Source organism: Cottoperca gobio, chromosome 14 (genome assembly GCF_900634415.1).
Source record: "Cottoperca gobio chromosome 14, fCotGob3.1, whole genome shotgun sequence".
Lineage (NCBI taxonomy): Eukaryota > Metazoa > Chordata > Actinopteri > Perciformes > Bovichtidae > Cottoperca > Cottoperca gobio.
In genome coordinates, this window is record NC_041368.1 from 1,802,170 (window position 1) to 1,825,197 (window position 23,028).

The window sequence follows — 23,028 nt, forward strand, 5'->3', positions numbered from 1 at the left end:
TACCTTTACATGTTTTAATTATTAAAATTGGTCTATTGAAACACAATAGATTATGACAACCAAGTGTACAAGTGAAATAGAAATATTCCCTATTGTCTGTCACTTGCTGTGGAAGATCCATTTAAAAAAGCAATCAAGAAAATAATATTAATGAGTAACATACTTCACAATGAACAGTCAGAACATTCAATATAACATGTTTTTTCTTTTTCTAGACATCTTCACAGAGCTGAAATTCTTTCACAGTTTCTTCAAAATCCTTCACAAAAAATTGAAAGAGACATTAATACTGAGGTTTTTTTTCTCTCTTTCTCGTTTTCAACAAAATTCTCTTCTTTGTCTCCATGAAAAAGTTTGTCAGTAAAAGACACTGGCTCTGTCGGTTGGGGATTCCAATGTCATTGGCCGTCTGTGTGATTTCCCTTCATGTTGAGATGTGGGTGAGACAGTTTGTGACTGGCAGTGCTTGCCATGCTCTTATTTTGTGACAGAATCACCCAAGGTCACAAAAATACACAAGCAATTTTCTAAGACTGACTTGGTGGTTGAAGTCAAGTATGTGCATGGCCACCAGCTAATACAATAGCCTTATTCAGAAAGTTTGCAATATATGCAGAAGCAACTATCATTGTCATATTGTTCCTTGAGCTACCCTCTGATGCCACGCAAAAAATAGAATAAATATGCAAACCTTCAACACCAGAATGCAAACATGAAAAATCCGATATAGATACTATATTTGCAGTCAGTATACACTGGTTTATTACAGTTTTGCTCATGGAAGAAGAAAAAATTTAACTAAGATTGTTCAAAAAGTCATGCTCTAAGAGGTTTGCTGCAGCAATGAGTCAAGTGTTTCGCTCATGACGAAGAAACACGCCGAATGAGTGTTGTTCGACCTGAGAACCGATGAGTCATTTAGAAGGCGTGAATGATGCTCCAGCAGTGAAAACCAACACATACAGTCACTTCTGCAGATATTTGGACAGCATGACACCTTTTTTATTTCTCCTTTCTTTAAGCACCTCACTCTTATTTTAGGAAGCAAACGGCACATTAACTGCAATGTTAAAGTGTAGACTGTCAGTTACAAATTGAGGGTTCTCTCAGTCACATGAAATGAAGAGTTCAAAAAGCTGCAGATCTTTTTGTAACTCATTTCATGGTGCCACAATTCATGGACATATTACATTCAATCAAGAAGTTGTTTTTCACATAGTCAAAAAATCTCACTGTGCAAAGTTTTTTTCATTTTTTGATGCATGTGCAACTTCTCAATACTCTTCATTCTTCTGTTTCAGTTCACAGTAACCTGAATTCAAAACAGTCTCAAAATAGCATTGCTCTCTGACAGCGTCAAACTTCTTTAACGTTAGCTGCAAAGTGGTACAAAATCTCTCAATTTATAACGGGCAGTATTCGTTTTAACCTTTTAGTTCTTGTGCCATTTCTGTCCATAAATAACAGGAGCTAAACATGTGCTACTATCCAAATATTTCAGGAGCTCACTGCATGAGAACATACAATAGTTAAATGAAACAACACATATTCATCATTAAACTCATATTCGTCCTTAATCATGATCATGATGGTCACTGTGTCTGATTAGGCTCCATGGTGGCTCTGAATAAGAGTCTCTGATGAACTTGGAGAAAACCTAAAATGCCCTCACATGCTCTCTTAGTCACTTAGCATCAGAGCTGTCCTAGTTGGGTTTGAAGGAGGCCGTATTAAGGGGACAACTGAGTTCAAAGTTCAGTCTTTTCCTCTAGTTGACTACTCTAATTCCTCTCTGTGCTCCATGCGCAGATCTCTACTTCCCCCTCCTCCACTGGACATTTGCCCCCCCCTGTCATTTTCCTCCTCTCCGTCCTCCTCCTCTTCTTCCTCTTCCATTCCTTCCTCCTCCTCTTCCTCCTCTTCCTCTTCGTCCTCCTCCTCGGTGCCGTCCATGGAGTCGTCTGCTCCCAGCATGGCTTGCTGCATGGCCAGGGTGGCTGAGTCTGAGGACAGAGACTGGAGACTGTCCATACTCAGGGGGTCTGGAGGGGAGGAAACAGAGAGGGGGGGGGGGGTTATAAACCAGGAACAGACCAAATCCATCACACGAAAGACAGACTTCTCCATTCATCTGTGCACCCTTCTGTATTCAATATACTTCCAAGCAGCTAAAGTAAGGTGGCAGAGAGGGAGGTCCTTTTAATGCGACTATTTTAATTACTTAAATAGCAGTGACAGAAATAATGGAGACACATTTGATAACACTATAAGTAGATTTGGGTTTTATAATTGTGGTTATTTATTGATATTATCTGATATCAGAATATGTAAAATGATGTATTTGGCAGAACTGAAAAGACAATTTAACTATTAATTATGTACGGTTTATTAAAGCCTAGAAGCAGAGCTTTATTTTCAAAATGCCCCCAGCCTGTAAGAAAACTACACAAAGAATATTCTAATTTTACTAAACTACTACCACTACTACTACTACATCATACTTCTACTACTACATCAGTAAAACAGTATACAGTAATACTAGTAGTAATACTAGTACTAGTAGTAATACTAGTACTAGTAGTAATACTAGTACTAGTACTAATACTAGTACTAATACTAATACTAGTACTAATACTACATATATTACTACTACTTCTGCATCTATTACTAGTACTACATCTACTACTACATGTACTATTACTACTACTATTACTACATCTACTACTACTACTACATCTACATCTACTACTATTACTACATATACTACTACATATACATCTACTACATCTACTACTACTATATCTACTACTACTACATCTACTACTACTACTTCTACTACTACTACTACTGAGCTTCATTTTCAAAATGCCCCCCTGCCTTTATGAAAACTACACTGAAGAATACTCTCATTTTATTAAACTACCACTACTACATCTACTATACTACTAATACATTTACTACTGCTACTAGTACTACTACTACTACATATATATATATAGACTAAAAGTACTACTAGTACTACTACTACTACTACTACTACTACTACTACATATAATACTACTACTACCACTATATGTACTACATCTACACCTACTACAGCTACTACTACTAGTATTACTACTACTACATATACTACATATACTACTACATCTACTACTACATATACTACTACTATGTGTACTACTACTTTTACATCTACTACTACTAATACTTCTATTACTACTACTTCATGTACTACTACTACTACTACTACATATACTACATATACTACATCTATTACTACTAATGGTACTACTACTACATCTACTACTACTACTACATCTAGTACTACTAGTACTACTACTACTACATGTATTACTACTATATATATATATATATATATATATATATATATATATATATATATATATATATATATATATATATATTACTACTACCACTAGTAATACATATATAAGTAGTACTAGTAGTAGTAATTCTAGTATAAATACTACTATTGCTACATCTATCACTATTACTACTACTATTACTACTACCAGTATTAATACTGGTACTACTAATACCAGTAGTAATACTAGTACTACTACATATATTACTACTACATTTTCTACTACTACTACCAGTATTAATACTAGTACTACTACTAGTACTACTACTACTATTACTACATCTACTACTACTAGATCTACATCTACTACTAATATTACTACTACATCTACTACTAATAATATTATTACTATTACTATTACTATTACTACTACTACTACAGCTACTACTACTAGTAGTATTACTACTACTACTACTACTATTACTACTACTATATCTACTACTATTACATCTACTACTACTACATCTACTACTACTACATCTACTACTACTGCTACTACTACTACTACTACATCTATTACTACATATATTACTACTACATATATTACTACTACTACTACATATATTACTACTAGTACTAGTACTACATATATATATATATATATATATATATATATATATATATATATATATATATATATTACTACTACTAGTAATACATCTATTATTACTACTATACTTACTAGTAGTACTACTAGTAATTATAGTACTAATATACTACTAATAATATCAATATTACTACTACATTTACTACTACTACCAGTAGTAATACTAGTACTACTACTAGTACTACTACTAGTACTACTACTACTATTACTACATACACTACTACTACTAATACTACTATTACTACTACATGTACTACTACTACTACAGCTACTACTACTAGTATTACTACTACTACTACTACATCTACTACTACTACTACTACTACATCTACTACTACTACATCTACTACATCTATTACTTCTACTACATCTATTACTACTACTACATATATTACTACTAGTAATACTACTACATGTATTACTACTACTACTATATATATATATATATTACTACTACTAGTAATACATATATTATTACTACTAGTACTACTAATACTACATCTATCAATATTACTACTACATTTACTACTACTACTATAGTAATACTAGTACTACTACTACCAGTAGTAATACTAATACTAGTACTAGTAGTAATACTAGTAGTAATATTAGTACTACTACTACATCTATTACTACAACGTCTACATCTATTACTAGTACTCTACTAATATTACATCTACTACTATTACTACATGTACTACTACTACTACTACTACTATACTATTACTATATCTACTACTACTACTACTACATCTACTACTACATATATTACTTCTACGACATCTATTACTACTACTACTACATCTATTACTACTGCTACATATATTACTACTACTACATCTATTACTACTACATGTATTACTACTACTACATGTATTACTACTACTACTACTACTACTACATGTATTACTACTACTACTACTACTATTACTACACCTACTACTTCTACTACATCTACTACTACATCTATTACTACTGCTACCTATATTACTACTACTACATCTATTACTACTAGTACTACTACATGTATTACTACTACTACATCTATTACTACTAGTACTACTACATGTATTACTACTACTACATGTATTACTACTACTACTACTACTACTACTACTACATGTATTACTACTACTACTACTACCATTACTACACCTACTACTTCTACTACATCTACTACTACTACATCTATTACTACTGCTACATATATTACTACTACTACATCTATTACTACTAGTACTACTACATGTATTACTACTACTACATCTATTACTACTACTACTACTACTACTACTACTACATGTATTACTACTACTACTATTACTACACCTACTACTTCTACTACTACTACATCTACTACATCTACTACTACTACTACTACTACTACTACTACTACTACTACTACTACTACTACATCTACTGCCCTCTATTACTGTTCAGGTGAAATGATGACAGGACAGTTTGGTTTTAATAGACCATTCTTCTCTGCAGTGTTCAGTCTTCACTACAGCTGCGGTACAGAGATAGCAGATAAGAAATTACACACATTGACTAAAATCTATTACCTAAAATGGGGCTTGACATGAAAAACAAGATGGTTCCCTTGGATGACTGAAATGTCTTTATCTTACTATTCTCAAGAGAGTGCTTCCAAACACACATTCAGATCTAATTTAAGATTCCTGTAGGAAAAATGCAGATTTATTATCAAGGATTTATACTCTTTGTTCTTTACTTTTGCCTTCCCATCTTCTCCCATTGATAAAAGGAAAGAGTCAATAGTGACATCTAGTGGGAACATTTTAAAAACACTAGTTTGATTTGTATTTTTTGTTGGGAAATGTTAGTGTTGTCATACTGTCTGAGTTGTTTCCTGATCTGTGCGTCTGCAGAACTCCTGCCACGATGGAGTCGGGCCAGAAGCGCTGAGTCGGCCGGTGCTGGGACTTCATCTTCTTCGCTTTAGGAGCTGGGTCTGGGTTACTGGCATCCAACATGGGCTGGAGGATACGCCGACGAGCGTTGATGAACCTGTGAGAATAAGAAAAAGACAAAAGGGTTGAGGAGGTGGGAGTGATGCAGGGGCTACACCTTCACATACTCAGTTCAAGATACCTTTCCTTTTAGAAGTGAAAATCAATATATGTTATCAATTATGAAGTAGCTTTGTGGATGAAGTATTTAGGACAGCAGAGGATATTTGTGTTAGAGTGAATGCAAACATATAAATAAATATAAAAAATACAAAGTTACAACCAACTTGAACATATTTTCAACAACATATCCCTTAACAAATACCATCTTTCATCTCAACCCATCAATGGATACAAAGGTTTAAACTTTCGCATTATGTACTGAAAAGTATACTCAAAAATATTCCATTTGTAAAAATAAATCCTGTTCCTTGAGAAAGAAGAGGGACAAGGCATGGCAACAAGGGAGGTACAATTAGGTCTCAGGTGTACTTGATGTATAAGACCAGGAGATGGCACCACAGTGTCAGTGATGAGCTGAGCAGCTCCATATACAAGTAGAACCTCTACTCCACACATGTATTTCTATTAAAATATTAGAAAGCAGTGTATTTCTGTGTACATGTGCACATGAGGACTTTATGGCTTTGGTAAGACTGTCTCCCTTCTCAATGGAATACAGCATCTTACCAGTTGTTCACTTGCAAAAGGGTTAGATTTGTTTGTCCTGCAATCTGTCTTTTCTCGTCTTCTGTTGGGTATGGGTGCTAAAAGAAGACAAACAGCAAATCAGTTTTCAAGCAGTTTTCTTTAATTAAAAGCATTTGTGTGCTACTCCCTAACCCCTCATGTGAAAACAATGAAATGTTCGCCTCTCCGACCATTCAGTAAACCTCCGCCTTCAATGACTTTACTCTCCATATACGTCTCTTACAACGTGCTTCCCTTCTCTGCTTCTATAGCTGCCACATCACAACCCTTAAAAGGCCAACATGTATGACCATTTCAGATGAATGCACACACACACACATACACACACACACACACACACACACACACACACACACACACATACACACACACACACACACACACACACACATACATACACTCTGCCTCACCATGAGATGCTGAAAGAGCCAGGAGCGCATGATGTTGGTGGCGTGTTTGGGCAGGACCCCCCTCTTATTCTTGGACTTCTTGTCTTCGCTGTCCAACAGGGACGACAGGTCCATGTTTACCTTTACAATAAACACCAGCAAGAGAAGAAAAGAAAAGAAAAGAAAAGAAAAGAAAATGAAAGGGGAAAAAAGGAGTGGATGGTAGGGCTTAGTTATTGTTGCCACGGAAACAAAGGGAGACTACCAATTACCTATCTTTTTTTTCAGTGGCAAGGGCAGAAACACCTCCTCAAGTGTCACCATGGAAACTGAATTTGAGTAATGATACTTAAAATATAAAAAAGCAGCACCCTTGACTATGTGGAAACACAAGAGGGTCAGTCGTCTATTCGGTGCTTCGACAAGGAGTTTAAAGAGCGGAGGGTCAGGCAAGCCAAGTCAAAAGTTTGGATTTCACACTTAAGTGAAGGGCTGGTACAAAGTGTCACTGTGTTTGGCTTAGTTTTTCAATTGTGTTGACCAAAGCCTGTCTTTGTGTTCAGTGAGAAATCATTATTCAGATGTTATTGTTTGGAGTGTGAGGGCTGAAGGACGAAATGCTCTCAGAGTATTGACAGTGTTCGACAGCCTGCGGTGTACATATGGATGTTTGTGAGTCCAAGTGTTTGTCTGGCTGAGCCGTACTTGTGAGGACTGACTTTATCGTCCACTAGTCTTGAGATGACAGTTAACATTATGATGGCCATCAAGAGTTATGTGTTTGCAGTCAAGGTAAATTTGATCCCTTACCATTCCAAACCTTTTTTTCTTTTTCAGAGGGGTAGGGGTGAGGGACAGGGATGTTCAGGGGGAGATATAAAGTCAACAGTATGCCACATAGAAGTGGTGTACATCATCTGAAAGCTGGGAAGCTGGAGATGCAGCTTAACACTGTGACAAGTTGTTCTAGTTATAAATCTGCAGTAAACATTGTTTTTTGGTTAGTCGCCTAGTCAAATTGAGAGTTTAGCTTGTTTTAGAGCTAAACACACTATGATGGAAGTATGATGACCATCCACATGCTCTATTATGTCTCACAAGTTGTGTGTACAGAAAGCATTGAGAGATGGACTGATTCCATGTTGGTTAAGGTCTTTCTTTAATGCCAGTTAATGTGATGTTTTTTAACGTCAGCAAAACTGTGTGTGACAAACCTATTCACACAGTCACATGTGGAGACACAATGCTGGTCCCCCCGTGGTAAAGCATTAAAGGGTTCATTTTAGGGGTAGGTTGTACGACATGAATGGGTTGTGGTTAAAGGTTAGTCCCAGAGTCCCCAGAGAAAGAATGTAAGTTGATGCAATGTTCTCCTAAGTGAAAAAAAGTGTGTGTTCACTATAGTACAGTATGTCTGTGTTCATTTCATTGTGTAGATAAATGTGTATGTGTGCTCTGAGGCAGATAATATGAAACACAATGAACCCGCAATAGCCCCCATTACCAAACCCCCTTTGACACTATCTGTTATACTTCATACTCTGAATACAATTCATACTACTTAAAGATGTATACACATGCAGAAAATCACATCGCACACTGTCTCTTACTGCCTGCATATTCGTAAATATGTAACATAGAATATGAGACAAATCTTTTTAATTATATAGTCATTACAATTGTACCAAGCAGTAATATTGACTTTGAGGTTTTTTTAATGATATATTTGAATGATGTACCCATTTGTAAAGGCGAAAACAATTCAGAGAGGGAGCATATTGTATGAACATTTCATATGCATAAGAATGTAGGATAAAATGCATAAATAAATAAAAAATGGAGGTCTGCTAAAGAATATGAAATTGATTAATTTCATGCAGAGTGTAGTAAGAATCCCGGCTGTCTTGGCGATAAATAACAGACAAACCTATATGCACTCACAGCCATGCAGAAACCCCCTTCACCCACACATTCACACACACTAACATCCCCCCTCATACTCCCCACACGAAACAAGAGTCATTACAGTTGCAGCTAGGTGTCACGTGGATAACCCTCCTCTTATACCCCCTCAGCCCTGGGAGTGCGTGTGTTGCGGGGGAAAGCAAGGTTGAATTAATTGGCGGTACCGAGCTCGAGTGTGATTACTCGGGGCTTGTCGGCAAAGTAGCAACGGGGCTGTGTTTAATTCCCAGCCCACATGTAGCACTCCGCCTCAGCTGGGTCGCGGCTATTCACCGAGCCCTCCTCTGACTGTCAAGCACAGAATTACCTGCATGAAACTGAGCCGCTCTTCAGGAACCTCCCTGCTCCCAGTTTTTATTCATATCTATAGGCAAGTGTCGAGACTATAAAGGCCAGACAAAGACTGGACTTTATAGTCTGCTTTTCTGAGTCATGCAAATTTTTTAATTAAAAATAAAAGTGAATCATAGAATTCCGACAAAGTTGTATCTGTAATTCTGAATTCTAATTACTGTAGTTACTAGTACGTGTTCTGTCTATTATCACAAAGTCTCCCGATCTGAAGAGCAGAATTAAGTGGAAATAAGTTTAAACTTTTGTATTGTTATGTTTCTGTATTTTTATAGTGTGTTGTGGTTTCTTATGTTAAAAAAACAAAACAACTTAACTTTACACCATAGAGCATGTCAAACTGACTCTTCCTTTAAATGAGTTGTACTATACGTGTTTGTAATCTACAAAAGTAAAAGTATGCTGCCCCCAACTATTTCAATGATACAACATTAAATTAATTTCCAGAGCTACTGCCAATAACAGACCTTTTACTTGAGAATGGAATACTTTGTTTTTTATGTTTGTATAGAATATTGTGTCTGCTCTAAATTTGTCGGCCTATTATTTTGCCTTCAGTCTGGTGCCTCAATCCTGTGTTGTGACTTCATTTGATGAGTCAGCACCAATTATCCAGGTCAGATTCCTTGTGCTTCCTCCGTTTCGAGCCAAACAAAGACATTTGTCCTGTGAGCAGACCTAACAAGGGCTCAAGTGCATGATGGTCTCTACTTTGAGAGAAAGGTTTCTACTCTCGATGCTCTTAGACCTCCTTCCCAACAGAGGAGGGTCTGTGACGGTGGATACAACAAAAGAAAAGACATAAATGTTTTGGATGCCAACAGTCCTCTACCAGATTATCTTTTAACAAAACAATTACACAGTTGAAAATAATTAGAAATAGCTTTCATTACCGTTTGCCTGAAAAGCATAAAGGCAACAAACAATGTGTCTTACCTACACAATGCACAATGAAGTTGTCTTTTTGTTTTATTTTAAATCCAGAATAAAATGTCCTATTGCAAAATCTTTCAATATGTCATGGTTAGATTCTCTGTTCAGCTGTGATGACATGTTGACTAAATTAGTACAAGTAAGCAAGTGTCAAATCATTTAGAGCTAGAAACAGAGTGAAGGGTTGAAAACAAGCTCTTCAAGGTCTTCATCAATAACAGTGCTTTTGGCCTTCAACCATGCAGCTCAGCTAACTAAGGTACAGCATGTTCTCTGGCCAGCTTTACCAAGCTATTGACAGCAGCCTTTATCTCGTATATTCTAGATGATGTTTTTACTATTATTTGAATCAATACTCACAACCTCTTCTTTTGAATGATGCAGCTTTCAGCTCAATTTGTAATTGATTAGTAGAAATGGTTATGAGGCTCATTCATCTTCACAACAAACCTTACACTCAAAGTCAAAGGATACAGTGGGTGTCCCAAATATCCTTAAATAACTGCAGAAGTCTTTTGAGTTGGAAAAAGGGGAGTATTAAAACCACAAATGTGTCCTTGTGTCATGATAAATCCGATTCCAGGCATTCATGTGGGTTTGACAGTTCTAAAGCCTTTCATGGAAAGGAGATAAAACATATATGGTCATTATTTCCTGTCCATAATAATTCTACAAAACTTTACTCTCTTTACTGTGGACAGTTTTGTTAAAAGCGTGAGTGAAAATGTTGTAAAAAATGTTTTTATTTCATGTATCTTATATATGAAAAAAAAGAATATATACTAATCTACAGTATGCAGTAGAAATTAAGTTTGTCAAACCTGACAGGATCATGTAAGTGCCCTAAACGTCATGGGAAAAACTATTTCCATCATTCTGTCTGTCAGCGGGGGTGGGGGCTGTGTTCAGACAGAGACAATGAAAAGGTGCCCTGGGGGGTTTCTGTGAGACGTAAAGACGCCTTTTTAATATTAAGAAATTGAGTTGGTGGTGAGAGCAAAGGGAGGGAGCCAATGTGTCAGCCAAAGTATCATCGGTCAGACGGCTTTACCTGTGAGTTTTGGATCTGGATGGTTCCCGGTGGCAGCGCCTGCGTTAACACTTGCCCTTGCGATGTCACCATGGCAACCGGCTGGTACAGGGTCCCACCTGAGGGGATAATTTGCCGTCATGAGTATCAAGTGGCTTCAGCAGCTACTGGCAGCCACGTCTCGCACTACCACCAGAGCCTTATTACCTTCTTGCCAGCCCAGCAAACAAAAACAAGGCAAACACAAGACAAAATGATTAAATTCAAGGTGCGTTAATGTCCTTTAACCCAGAAAAAAGAAGAAGGGAGTGTGTTTTTGCCTCTGGCTTAATTAGTCTTGATCAAGACACTCTTATCACAGTCTGTTTGAGCTCTTCAGTGTGTAGTGATCAAAGGCAGATATTGATTTATTTTGGGTTAAAAGGGATTTCCAGAGGGCAGGATTAACATTTCACTGTACAAGCTCGACATTAAGCAAGCACCCTGTGAAGGATATGATCACGGCTCTCTGATACACACATACACAAACCTCTGTCACTACATAAAAAAAACTAAAACATTAGAGTAGAAGCATTTAAACTTTACAATAGATTGAAGAATGGCGTGTACTGTATATGCTTTTGCTGCATGATATCTTTGAAATAAAAACAGGCTAACCATACTGAATATATTTAATAACATGCTTACATGTATTTGACAATAAGGATTATTGATGCAAAGTCATGATACATTTGATGATGTTGCCTAGTAGCAAACTACTTTTAGTGTTTCACATTTAAAACATTTTTAAAGTTTCATTTCAAATTTAATTTCACAGGCTTTAAACAAAGTCCTTTTTCAAAAAAAGCAAAACAGAGAGAAATTGTAACATTTGATAAAGTAATGAGGTAACAAGGCAGAGAAGAAGAAAATTATAAACATAAATAAACATAATACAAATTAAATAAATATTTTATTAAATTGAATAAATAAAATAAAAATGAAGGTATTTGAGACGGGAAGCAGCACCTTGGATAAACTGGAGCAAGCTCTCATGGTGTTTTATGGCTAAGACTTGAATAAAGGTAGTAGTTCAAACTAGAATAGCTAAAAGCATGGAAAACTTTCTCATCTGTGAGAGTTGAAAGTGATTACATGTTGTCTAACCACCCCTGGTAATTGATTTTCAAGCAAAAGGCTAGAGTCACATATCACTCCCATGTTGTATGCCCTGTCCTTTATTTTGAAAGATAGATGACTCTGTTGTGACTGGACAGCAAGGGTGAAAGACGGGTGGGCCAAATAGAAAGTTCTCCAATTTAGATTGGTTTAGTTTTGTGAAATCTAGTTTTAAATTGCCAACTAACATGACATTACATTAGCTGTGTCACTAGGTCTAAGACAAACATAGAGCTGTCTGTCATCAGCATAGAGATAGAACTTAATTTCAAATTCCCATAACATGTGACCCAGTGGTGTGTAAATATTTATATATATATATATATATATATATATATATATATATATGTAGACAAAAGTGGTCCCTAAATGGATCCTTGGCAAGGGTGTAGAAAAGGCCCCTCTGTTGATGACATGAAAACGTCAACTAGTAAGGTAGGAACAAAGCCAGTTGGGAGCCAGAAGAAGATCACATTGTACGTCATTGAATAAAAACTTTGTTGACTATTATGCTCATTACTAACTGGCAGCTAAAATGTATCGTCTAGTAACACACATAACGGCATATCACTAAATAATATCTATGTATTCACTCGTATTCAAAACTTGAAGTACCAAGCATAATTTCTATACCTTCTTATTCTGTGTTTAGCCCCCACTGACAGCAATAATCTTTTCTCTGCTATTTCTGACCATACATCTCCCACCATACATACAGACAGTTCTACAGTTCAGTGCCGTCAAATGCAATCACAAAATGTTGGCCTTTTGAAAAAGGAACGGTTTACATATTTAGACATAATGTATTCCCATTTACTAATAATACAGAATATATGTGAAAATAGGTGTATTGTAAAAGCAAGTGTGACAATGGAAACTTGAAAAATTATAATATGTCAGTGAAATGTATGTGGAAGCTCCACAGTCCATGTGACATGAAACTGCTTGTCTGACTAAAACAGCCTGAACCAATCCGATGTTAAATATTCAGATTTTACTATGAAGAATAAATCAGAGAAGTTCGATAGTTTAAATAATACCCCATCTTTTAAATGTGACATTGCACTACCAACACTAGGATAAACCAAACTAAATATTACATGTGTGTGACATGGTCCTGGTGTTTGTGTGTGTTTTCACATGCTTACCTGATACCACTTGGGAGTTGATGGTAGTCATGGCGACATTGCCCTGTTGCAGACCCCCGGCGGGCACCAATATCCCTGAAGGGTTAACAGAGCTGGAGACAGAGGTCATGGATGGAGAGGAGGTCTGAATTAGTTCCTGGGGGATCACAGAGAAACACTAGTGAGCAAAAGTAAAGATGTAGCTCTACTCCAAAAGCAAATCTACCTGGTGCTAAATGACAAGCTGTATCTTGGGAAGTGACACTCAGGGAAATATACCACCAAGGAAATGTAAAATACAGAGAGAGTCCATGACTGACCTGCTGCATGTTGAGACTGGTGTGTGACGGAGAATAGGGTCCTCCGAGGTCATTACGGAGGAGGTTGTCGCTGTGCATCTTGGTCTTGAGGCAGGTGATGTAACGGTTGCAGAAATCTTTACAGAGTTCATTGACCTTCTCTAACTCCAATAGGTGGATTCGCAACACCTGAATTGCCTTTACCATCTGAAGGAAACAGAGATGAAGCATAAACAGATTACCTTCACAACGTGCTACAACGCCAAATCACTTTAATCATTGTATTATTTTAAAACACCATTAATTTACCCATTAATACTTTTTTAATCTATTTTCTGCACAGTTCACCCTTAACCATTTACTAAATAGCATTACGTGAGACTCAATTTTTTCCAAAACATTTAAGAAATAGTTTAGTGCAAATTTTAAAATGGTAAACAGTGTGTCAGTCTACAGCCATGCTAACGGCTCTGTGGTGCTCTATTAGGCATAGTGCTGCTTTCAGCTAAATGCTACCCAGATGCTTGCAATCACAATCTTAACATGTTGATGATTCCAGTAACACATCATGTTTACAATGTTAACCATCTTAGTTGAGTGCTGTAACATGTAGAGCATTTGCTAATTAGCACTAAACACAACGTAGAGCTAAGGCTGATGGGAATTAGTTTTGCAGGTATTTGGTATAAATCAAAGTTTTTGGGGAATTGTTCACCTCCTGGCAGTGTTAGATTTAAAGTCAGGGGATCAACACCATTATAAGGATTCCTCTTCTGGGCACCATTGATATCTGTACCAAATGTCATGGCAATCCATTGAATAGTTGTTGGCATGTCACTGAAGCTGGTGGCACTCGAGAAAAAGTCAGAAGGATTCATCCTGTGGGCACCATGTCTATAACGGATTTAATGGTTTTAAAGATATTTCAGTGTGGACCAAAGTGATGGACCCACCGACCAATCAACATTAATATATAATAATATATAATCAGCATGGAAAATATATGCAACAATAAAATAAAAACACCTCAATAGTTTCAAACTAATAATGTTTCTATTAATTTCCCTCAAATGTAAGATGACTCCCTCACAATATACAAATTAACAAAGCTACCCATGAATTTTCCACTAAAATGGGGCTAGTACTACGTTGATCTATATATAGATAAAGTTAGAAGACTTTTGAGACACAGATTAAAAAAATTAATGGTCAAAAGAGGCAACGATATCCCGACTTTTAGTGTCTCGTATAGGCCAAGCTCCTGTCTCCTGCATGTCCTATAATGTAACTGGTCAAATGTAACTGGATATCTTCTTTCATGAGGTATCTTGTTTCCTAAATGCCCACTTTTGCACATTTTGTATTGTTTAAAATGGTAAGACTCCAAAGTCCAAGCACTGTGAACATCATGTGTACAGTTGGTAGATTGTTCCTTTATGATAATATTTCAGGGGTTTGGTTAATATCAAGGTTTTATTTTGAATGACTGGATAGATGAACAGACGATCATCCACATCAGCTCTGGATGTACTCAAACACACATTTGGCCACATTAAGTAAAATAAACTGAAAAACAGACACAGGATGTAGGAGGAGGTGTTCACAGTCAGTTTTATAAAGGGTGAGATGTGGCGAGGGGAAGTGACTTGCAGCGATTTCTTTTATTGATGAGCAGGGAGTGACATCCCCTTTTATTATTTATTCCAGAGATGCATATAGATTACAAGTATACAGGAGGGCTGTAATCCTTTCATCCTTCACTTTAATATGTAATGCTGAGAGGTCAAACTTGAAGCATCTCCCCTGTCCGTATGAAGAGCTGGCTTTGTGGGCTACAACATTTAAACAAATAAAATAGCTTATGTTCATCACAACATGACAATGAGGTTGTTTAAATGTTATTTCTAGAATAGAAAACCTTGTTTGAATTCAAAGGATATTTTTTATCTTCATTTAGCCTTTTGTTTCTCATCTCATGTACTTCGTCAGCAGATAAAGACTTAATAAAGCTAGTAAGTGTCATTTTAAGCCTAAAAATGGCATACTGTTCCCAAACTTGAAACTCAAACTGTGTATATAATACATTTAAATGTGAATCTTATAAAATAACTAAGGTTAAAAATAAATCAGCCATTACTTGTAGAGCAGCTTTTAATATTTGCACTCAATGTAAGATAAAGTATTTTTCAATGGTAAGTCGCTTATTTAGAATTAAGCTGCAAAATCAAAAACTAAACCATGGTGACCAAGTATTGGACACCCCCTGTTGTTTTTCCTCACCATGCTGTGCCTGGCAAGCAGCAAAGACTTTAGGACAGCATCATGGGGCATTAAGAATCTCCACTCTTAAGGTTGATGAAGCGGCTTTCAGTGCAGGTCTTACACACTGAAGTCCCTGAAGCTGTCGTGGAAAACCTCCACACACCAAAATGGAATTATTGCTCTGGCCAGACATTTTCAAATAATTGAAATGAATGCAATAGCAGGGGTCAGAGAGGAACTTCTATCATATTAGATACTGATGGACATGATGGATATTTAACAGATCATTTCAACAGAGTTGTGTTGCTAGGAAACTGCTTGGGCCTATGTTCATTTCCTCACAGCTATTCATAACGGCAAAGAACATATTTAGAATGTTGTTTGAAACTATAAAAAGATTAGAATCTAGGGGGTTGTATTTGTAGTGATGTGCTTTTTAAACAGGTCTTATTCAGTTAATGAACAGTATTCATATCCTTCTGTATTTCTTCTCTTCAGCAGTTATCTGACCATCAACAGCGTGACTTTTCCCCACTCTGTGCAGCACACTGTAGAGCACTTCTTCAAAGTCACCACCGAAGGTCAACAGAATGGACAGAAAAGTGCTTGGCCAAGGAGGAGATAAATCAGCTAATTAAACTGTGCTCACTTAATCAAGGGACCAGTAACTCTTTGCCCATCGCAGCCAGTCAGGCCCAGTGTAACATTACTGTCCTGTGGAAGAGTTAGTGCCCTCTGGGAAGGATGCCCGTACCCAGTGCCTCATAAAACACACAGATGCAGGGTTAATTGACTGTTCAGCACTTGTCAGCCTGCCGTTCCAAGTACTGTAATGGCAAGTGTGCACTTTTTTTTCATGTCTCTGCCTTGTCTCTGTCTGGCTTCAACTCCTCCCACTCTTTTCTCAGTGAACATGATCAGCATCCTCCTTCTCTTAATTTGTAATTACTGCTAGCTGTTGTGCAAGGGGAAGTGCAGGGGGGTGATGGAGAAGATCACATGAAAAAGGAGGGAATGATTAGGAGCAGCAATGACGGGATGTTTTATTTTTGTGTAGGAGACAAAAAATAATGCTGCATTTCTACAGCTTTTTTTCTTCTTCTCATGTTTCTCGTGGAAGTTCAGCAGGTTCCCTAAAGTAACTAACACATATTACAGCTTTGTTTAAAACATTGAATAGAAAAAAGCACCACAATACAATGAACTCTTGAAATCAAAGTGGCTGAATCCCATGCTTGCCATGTTTATCACAGCAGTTAGCTTACCAAGTTATCCAGCTCTGGGTCTTCACTGAAGAAGGGCTTGTGTTCTCGCTCCTGCTGATGCACAAAGTTTTCAATGTCCACATCAAAGCTGGCTGACGTGATGCATTCAGATCCCTGTGTGGCCTGCTCACATTTCTCAAACAACAACGCCAGCAGGGGGAACAACGGATGTCTAAGGAGAAAGAGAGGGAGACACACAGGAAGTGCCTGGTTACATAGATGTTGTCCTTGATTGTATTGCATGTCTATATTATTGACTGTGCAATATAAATAAATGTTGGTGCATCAAGCAGTAACAGAAGCATCACACTCTTCATTGACTGGATTTCAACTTCCATGTGAAGGTAATTCATGCATTGTAGGGGTGTTGTGCATTCTGTGTGTTGCAATTAATTCAATTGGTGGAGCCACTACTTTTATTTCAGTTGGAGGTTTCCTTCATATCTCAGAAAGCCTTTCAACAGCTCCAGAGAAGTGATGTGAACTCTCAATCAAAGCTGGGTGTGACATAAACTGGCCAACTCTGCTTGTGTAATCGTGCATGTGGGAGCAAGAAAGAAACAATTGGTCCTTGATTCTAAAGGGCTAATTCTGACATTAATGTTTTACATGTTTACATGTTTACATGTGTCTTTGTTTGGCTAGTTACCTTTGAGAAGACAATGGACAAGGATTGTGTTAATGAAAGCAGCTGAATAAGTAATGCAAGCTGTTTTACATCATCAGTGCATAAGGTAAGACTAAAAATAAATGTTACAAATGTTAAGATATGCATCACATTAAAATCACACACGCACGTATGCACACACACGCACACACACACACACAGGACCAAGTAACTTACACACACCATGTATTGTATTGTGTTGCGATTGTGTTGGTATAATACATTAACCACATGTTTGTCCTGTTTTGCTCATGTTATGCATAACAATCTACAATATACATTATTTATCTTAAGAGCTTGAACAAAAAGTATATCTGAATAATGTAAAACATTGCCTCGTACTAACAATGGAAGGACATATGAATGAGTTACACAGTTACCATCATATTGTGACAAACTGTTCTGTCTGGCTTTCTGTGAAGAGAAGTCAAGATGTACAAGAGAACAAGCTACTATTCAGTTACCATGAGAGACAGCAGGTTCCTGCATCTTTTATTTTTAATTCTTGACATTTGAGAAAATGTCCTTGACAGTACGTGTGAGATACAGTCTTAATGAGCATGTTAACTGTGCTGGAGGAGCTCTGTCCATCAGGTCTGATGATCAGTTCATCAGAGAAACATTCAATCTGAGAGATATTACAACACTTGCAGATTCTCTCGTCTCTTGCTGCATCTCAAGCTTCTTTTTGTTTTGAAGTCTGTATCCGGTTCATATGCTGTCTAACAAAAAGTTATTTTTCTTGTATTCTCCTACCAAAGTCCAGCAACACAATTGATCAGTGTGCCTGCAACATCCTTAAGTACCATCCAAAAGTACTTATGTACGTAAGTTACGCAAGAAAAGTTAAAATAAGTCAAAGTTGACTTTTGGTTTTACACGGGACACGAACAGCAGTCCTGGATGAAAGTCCTGTGTTTGACGCATCCATCCACCCGGACCTCCTCCCTACATTGACTTTCCTGAGAGGCAGCTCTGCACGTCCTGGCTCACGATTACAAGGGTTATCTAAGAATTATAGTGCATCACTTTTCGTACAGTATAAGTACGAACATCCTGCTTTTACAAACATTTCTACCTTTAAAAAAATATCATGTCCATGTAGCACTTGCAATACTTTGTCCATGTCTTATTACCATACATGTGCAAAGACACATTAGTGGACTTTCAATAGAGTGACTCTATAGAAAATCCAAGAGAGAAGAAATCAAGTCATAAAACTCCCACCCTCGCTGGTCTGTTAATAGCGTAGCAGCTCCATGACATTCCCTAAAGGACATGGTGAACATACGGACAAGGTTCAGCTAGAGATCAAAAACAGATCTTTAAGTGGATAGGATATGGTTCAGCGACAGCGCTAGGCTTCACATTGTCATTCACATTGTTACCATCTGCCTTTTATAGACTCACATAAGATCCCCCAGATACACTGTGCAATGGTCCATACTGTGCTGCTGTATGTACTACATGCCAAATAATTTAACATTTCCACTTGGAAGAAAGCAAACTTAGACAGGAGCCGCAAATACCGTGGGGATCTCGGTTTTCTCCATGTTCTTATTACATCCCAACTCTTTTTCTGCACTCTGCCTCTTTCATCCTCTCACAAACTGCCCTTTGTGTTACCTTTGACTTAGAGGAAACCCAAGGGAACTTCTCAAAATATGTCCCTGCCAAATGAATTATGATAAGGACTCTTGGCAGTATATTATATAACCCCTGTAAGCTGCTTACTGGTGGCATATTTCATTATTTCCACAGCCAGTGGCTTTAGCTGTATAAGGTATACAGAGAGGTTTCTTCAAGGAATGAAGCTACGTTTGTAACTGATGTTTTTACCATTTACAACAGCTAAAAGCAGTGACGTAGAACTGATTATTCTTATAGATAAGGTCAATTTAGGATTTTAAATACAACACATTCAAACACTGCTTGGAGCTTCAAGGCATATCTAGAAATGTTTCTTCATGCTATGCCACAGTGTGTATGTTGATAACATAAATATCACTAGGCTAAAAATTGACCCAGTGTGGGGTCAGTTTGGTACTGGTTAGCTTCACCCAGTACCAATGGGTTGTTTTTGTTATTTTTATATTACTGGGTGAAAATAATCCCTAGTCTTCGGTAGTTTTCTACCCATGATTTAGTTAACCCAGCATTGCGGGCGTGCTATATTGACCCTATGCTGGGTTAATCTTTGACCCAGTGAATTTTTGCCAAATTGAGTAAAACTCAAGTTACTGAAATTTAATATTTTAAAGATGTGGAAAGACTGAAGAGATGCAGTGCTTTCACACATAACTCCTTTGGTTTGGTTAAAATGAACTCTGGCCTGTTTGTTTCAGTCTGTTTAGGCAAGTGGGAAACCTGTCAATCAAACTCTATTCTGGACTAAGAGCACCTTTGAGCGATTGGTGCTGTTGGTTTGTTGTATGAAGCAGACTAACTACTGGACTTTGTGGTGGTGGACACTTTACTGTAGCATGAATTTAAAAGCTAAACATTATTAATAATAATAGTAATCATGCAAAGTAATGTAATATTAAGTCCAACTACAAGTCGCAACTGTCAAGGAAGCAATCTAAGTAGTATAGTACAGTGCTGCATGACTGGCTGTCAGTCACAGGAATTAGATTTTGGCTTGTTTGTAGTAAGTGAGTGTGAACACAAACCGGACCAGAGCAACAAATCACAACTATCTTTTGTTTGTGTTGTTGTCCAAACCAGATGTGCAAAACTACAAGTGTAAAAGCGGCCAAATCGTATGTACCAACTACTCTACATGGGAAAGTCTACGCAGCTTTGGGTCACTTTCATTCCTGTAGTTCACTTCCAGGTGTGAAGCAGTTAAGTGTGGACGAGGGTGTCACTAAAAAAGAGCATTCAATCTAGACTAATCAACCCCAGATAAATAAAGGTTCAATTAATTGAACAGAATGCATGTATATTTCTGTGCATATTGGTAGTCGTTTTCTTAAGGATGATTGTTATATTTCTCTCTTTTTTTCTGTCAGACTGTGTGGTTGTTGCATGTATGTGTTGTGAGTGTATATTGCAGGGGACTGCACTGACATGAAGGCAGACTGGGCCCCTGCTCAGGCTCTAACCCATGGCTCTCATTTGCAGCCTTTAATAGTCGTCTATATTATACTCTAATCTGCCTGATCCCAATTTAATGCCGCTCCCTCAGCCAGACGTGGCAGGAATACTAAACAGGAGGGTCACGTGCAGAGTGGAGAGACTCTGCCTTGTCTGTTTAATGTCTGCTTGTGGTGGGGTGGAGAAGTATCCAGGTGGGGGTGAGGGAGAGGAGGTGAGTATAACTGAGAGCAAACAGGGTGACTCTCAGCACTGCAGATGGTGTCTGAAGTTATATACTCTCACAGTGTTATTGTTATTACAGAAAGTGGTTAACTGGCCAATGCGGTGAGATCATTTAACCATCTCTTTTTTTCTAGGAGAGTTCTATGTATAAACAAGGAAGAATAAGACATGTCAGCCCTCTAGTCTCAACACAATGACACTGTGTTTGAGTCGTGAGTTGCTTTGTAAACACCAGAGACATAGAAACGCATACACTGACGCCTCTATTCACACATATCTGCTGTCAAGGAGATGCAGCTCTGCAGGGCCTGAAGACCCAGGGGCATTGTGGGTAGAGCTACAGAGTACATAACAATTTTATTCAATGGTAAATATATAAAACATCAATAGCCAAGGTAAAAATAAAGCAAAGATGGCAATTAAAGGTGGCGATCCATACGACAGCAGAATGTCTTACATGTCAAAGGACAAGAGTCCCGTACAAAAACTGTGTGTCCGTGTTTGTGAATTAATACACACAGGTACTGTAACTTTTGATATGATTGCATAGCAGATTTAAAAATAAAATATTACTATAAAGACATTAATATGCTCCTTTTTGCTTCCTTGGAACAAAAACATGAAGATATAACAAATAGTTTTATAACATATTTGTCTAGTAAAATATAGCAAATCACTTTAATGAGAATGAAATAATAGTATTTAATAAGAAACATTTATTTTTAAAGCGTGTCAACTTTCTCATTAATTCACTAAAATTATCTTCTTCTAAAAACGATTTTATATGTTGTTAAAATGACTCAAAAGTGCAGTCAAGAGTAAAGAGACATTACAATGACTGTTGCACACTGTTGGATTGAAGTTGTCTTGCATGCTGAGTGAGACACGGTGTCCTATCAAGTCATAGTCTGCTGTTGACAACTCAAAATTGGTATGTTTCTATCTAGAAAGACTTCTTGTTATGTGATGCTGTTAGCATATTAATAATGATAAGAATTAGTCATATTAACATGAACAATATATTGTTACAACATGAAAAACAATAGAAGCTGCTACATTATACATTTCAGCCTGCTCTGTAAAATATATCAATGAATAACGTTTCTTTTCTTTCTTGCCACTTTTTTGGATTCAGTTTAAAAGCCATCCAGTATGACTTAACTCAGCATATTCTGATCTGATGCTTATTTATACATATGTTGTATTGTTATTTAATGTGACATTCACGTGACCTGAGATCTGAGATTGAACTAAGGAAACTTTAATCTATATTTATTCATTATTACAGATTGGAATAGTAATGCTCAACCCTCTCCACTAAATCCAAACTGCTACATTTCTAGTTACTTTTTTACAATAAACATCTTTAATTCTCTCTAAATTCAGCCAAATAATTTTTATAGCTTTTACAACTAACGATACAGCTACCAAGTGAGCCTTCTGTGTTCTTTCTTTACAGAAACAATAAAACATGTCTGGCTTAATGACACTGAGCCTAGTTAACATTCGGAAACAGTAAAGTACATTAAAACCAAAGTGAATTTGTTCAACAGACTTTGTTAGGCTATAATTAAATCTG

The 23,028-nt window shown here is 37.1% G+C and overlaps 1 protein-coding gene across 6 annotated transcripts in view; it reads right to left on the reverse strand.

The window, feature by feature from the left end:
• Positions 1 to 23,028, reverse strand: part of LOC115019036 (pbx/knotted 1 homeobox 2) — an 87,761-nt gene continuing 64,733 nt past the window's right edge. For all 6 annotated transcript variants that reach the window (XM_029448354.1, XM_029448358.1, XM_029448353.1 and 3 more), the window contains 8 exons: positions 17,459 to 17,630; positions 13,953 to 14,138; positions 13,654 to 13,789; positions 11,369 to 11,466; positions 7,090 to 7,209; positions 6,659 to 6,735; positions 5,854 to 6,026; positions 1 to 2,042 (listed from right to left, as the gene is read on the reverse strand). In XM_029448354.1, the coding sequence (XP_029304214.1) occupies positions 1,777 to 2,042; positions 5,854 to 6,026; positions 6,659 to 6,735; positions 7,090 to 7,209; positions 11,369 to 11,466; positions 13,654 to 13,789; positions 13,953 to 14,138; positions 17,459 to 17,630 (1,228 nt within the window). In that variant the 3' untranslated portion in view covers positions 1 to 1,776. The remainder of the gene's footprint in view (positions 2,043 to 5,853; positions 6,027 to 6,658; positions 6,736 to 7,089; positions 7,210 to 11,368; positions 11,467 to 13,653; positions 13,790 to 13,952; positions 14,139 to 17,458; positions 17,631 to 23,028) is intronic.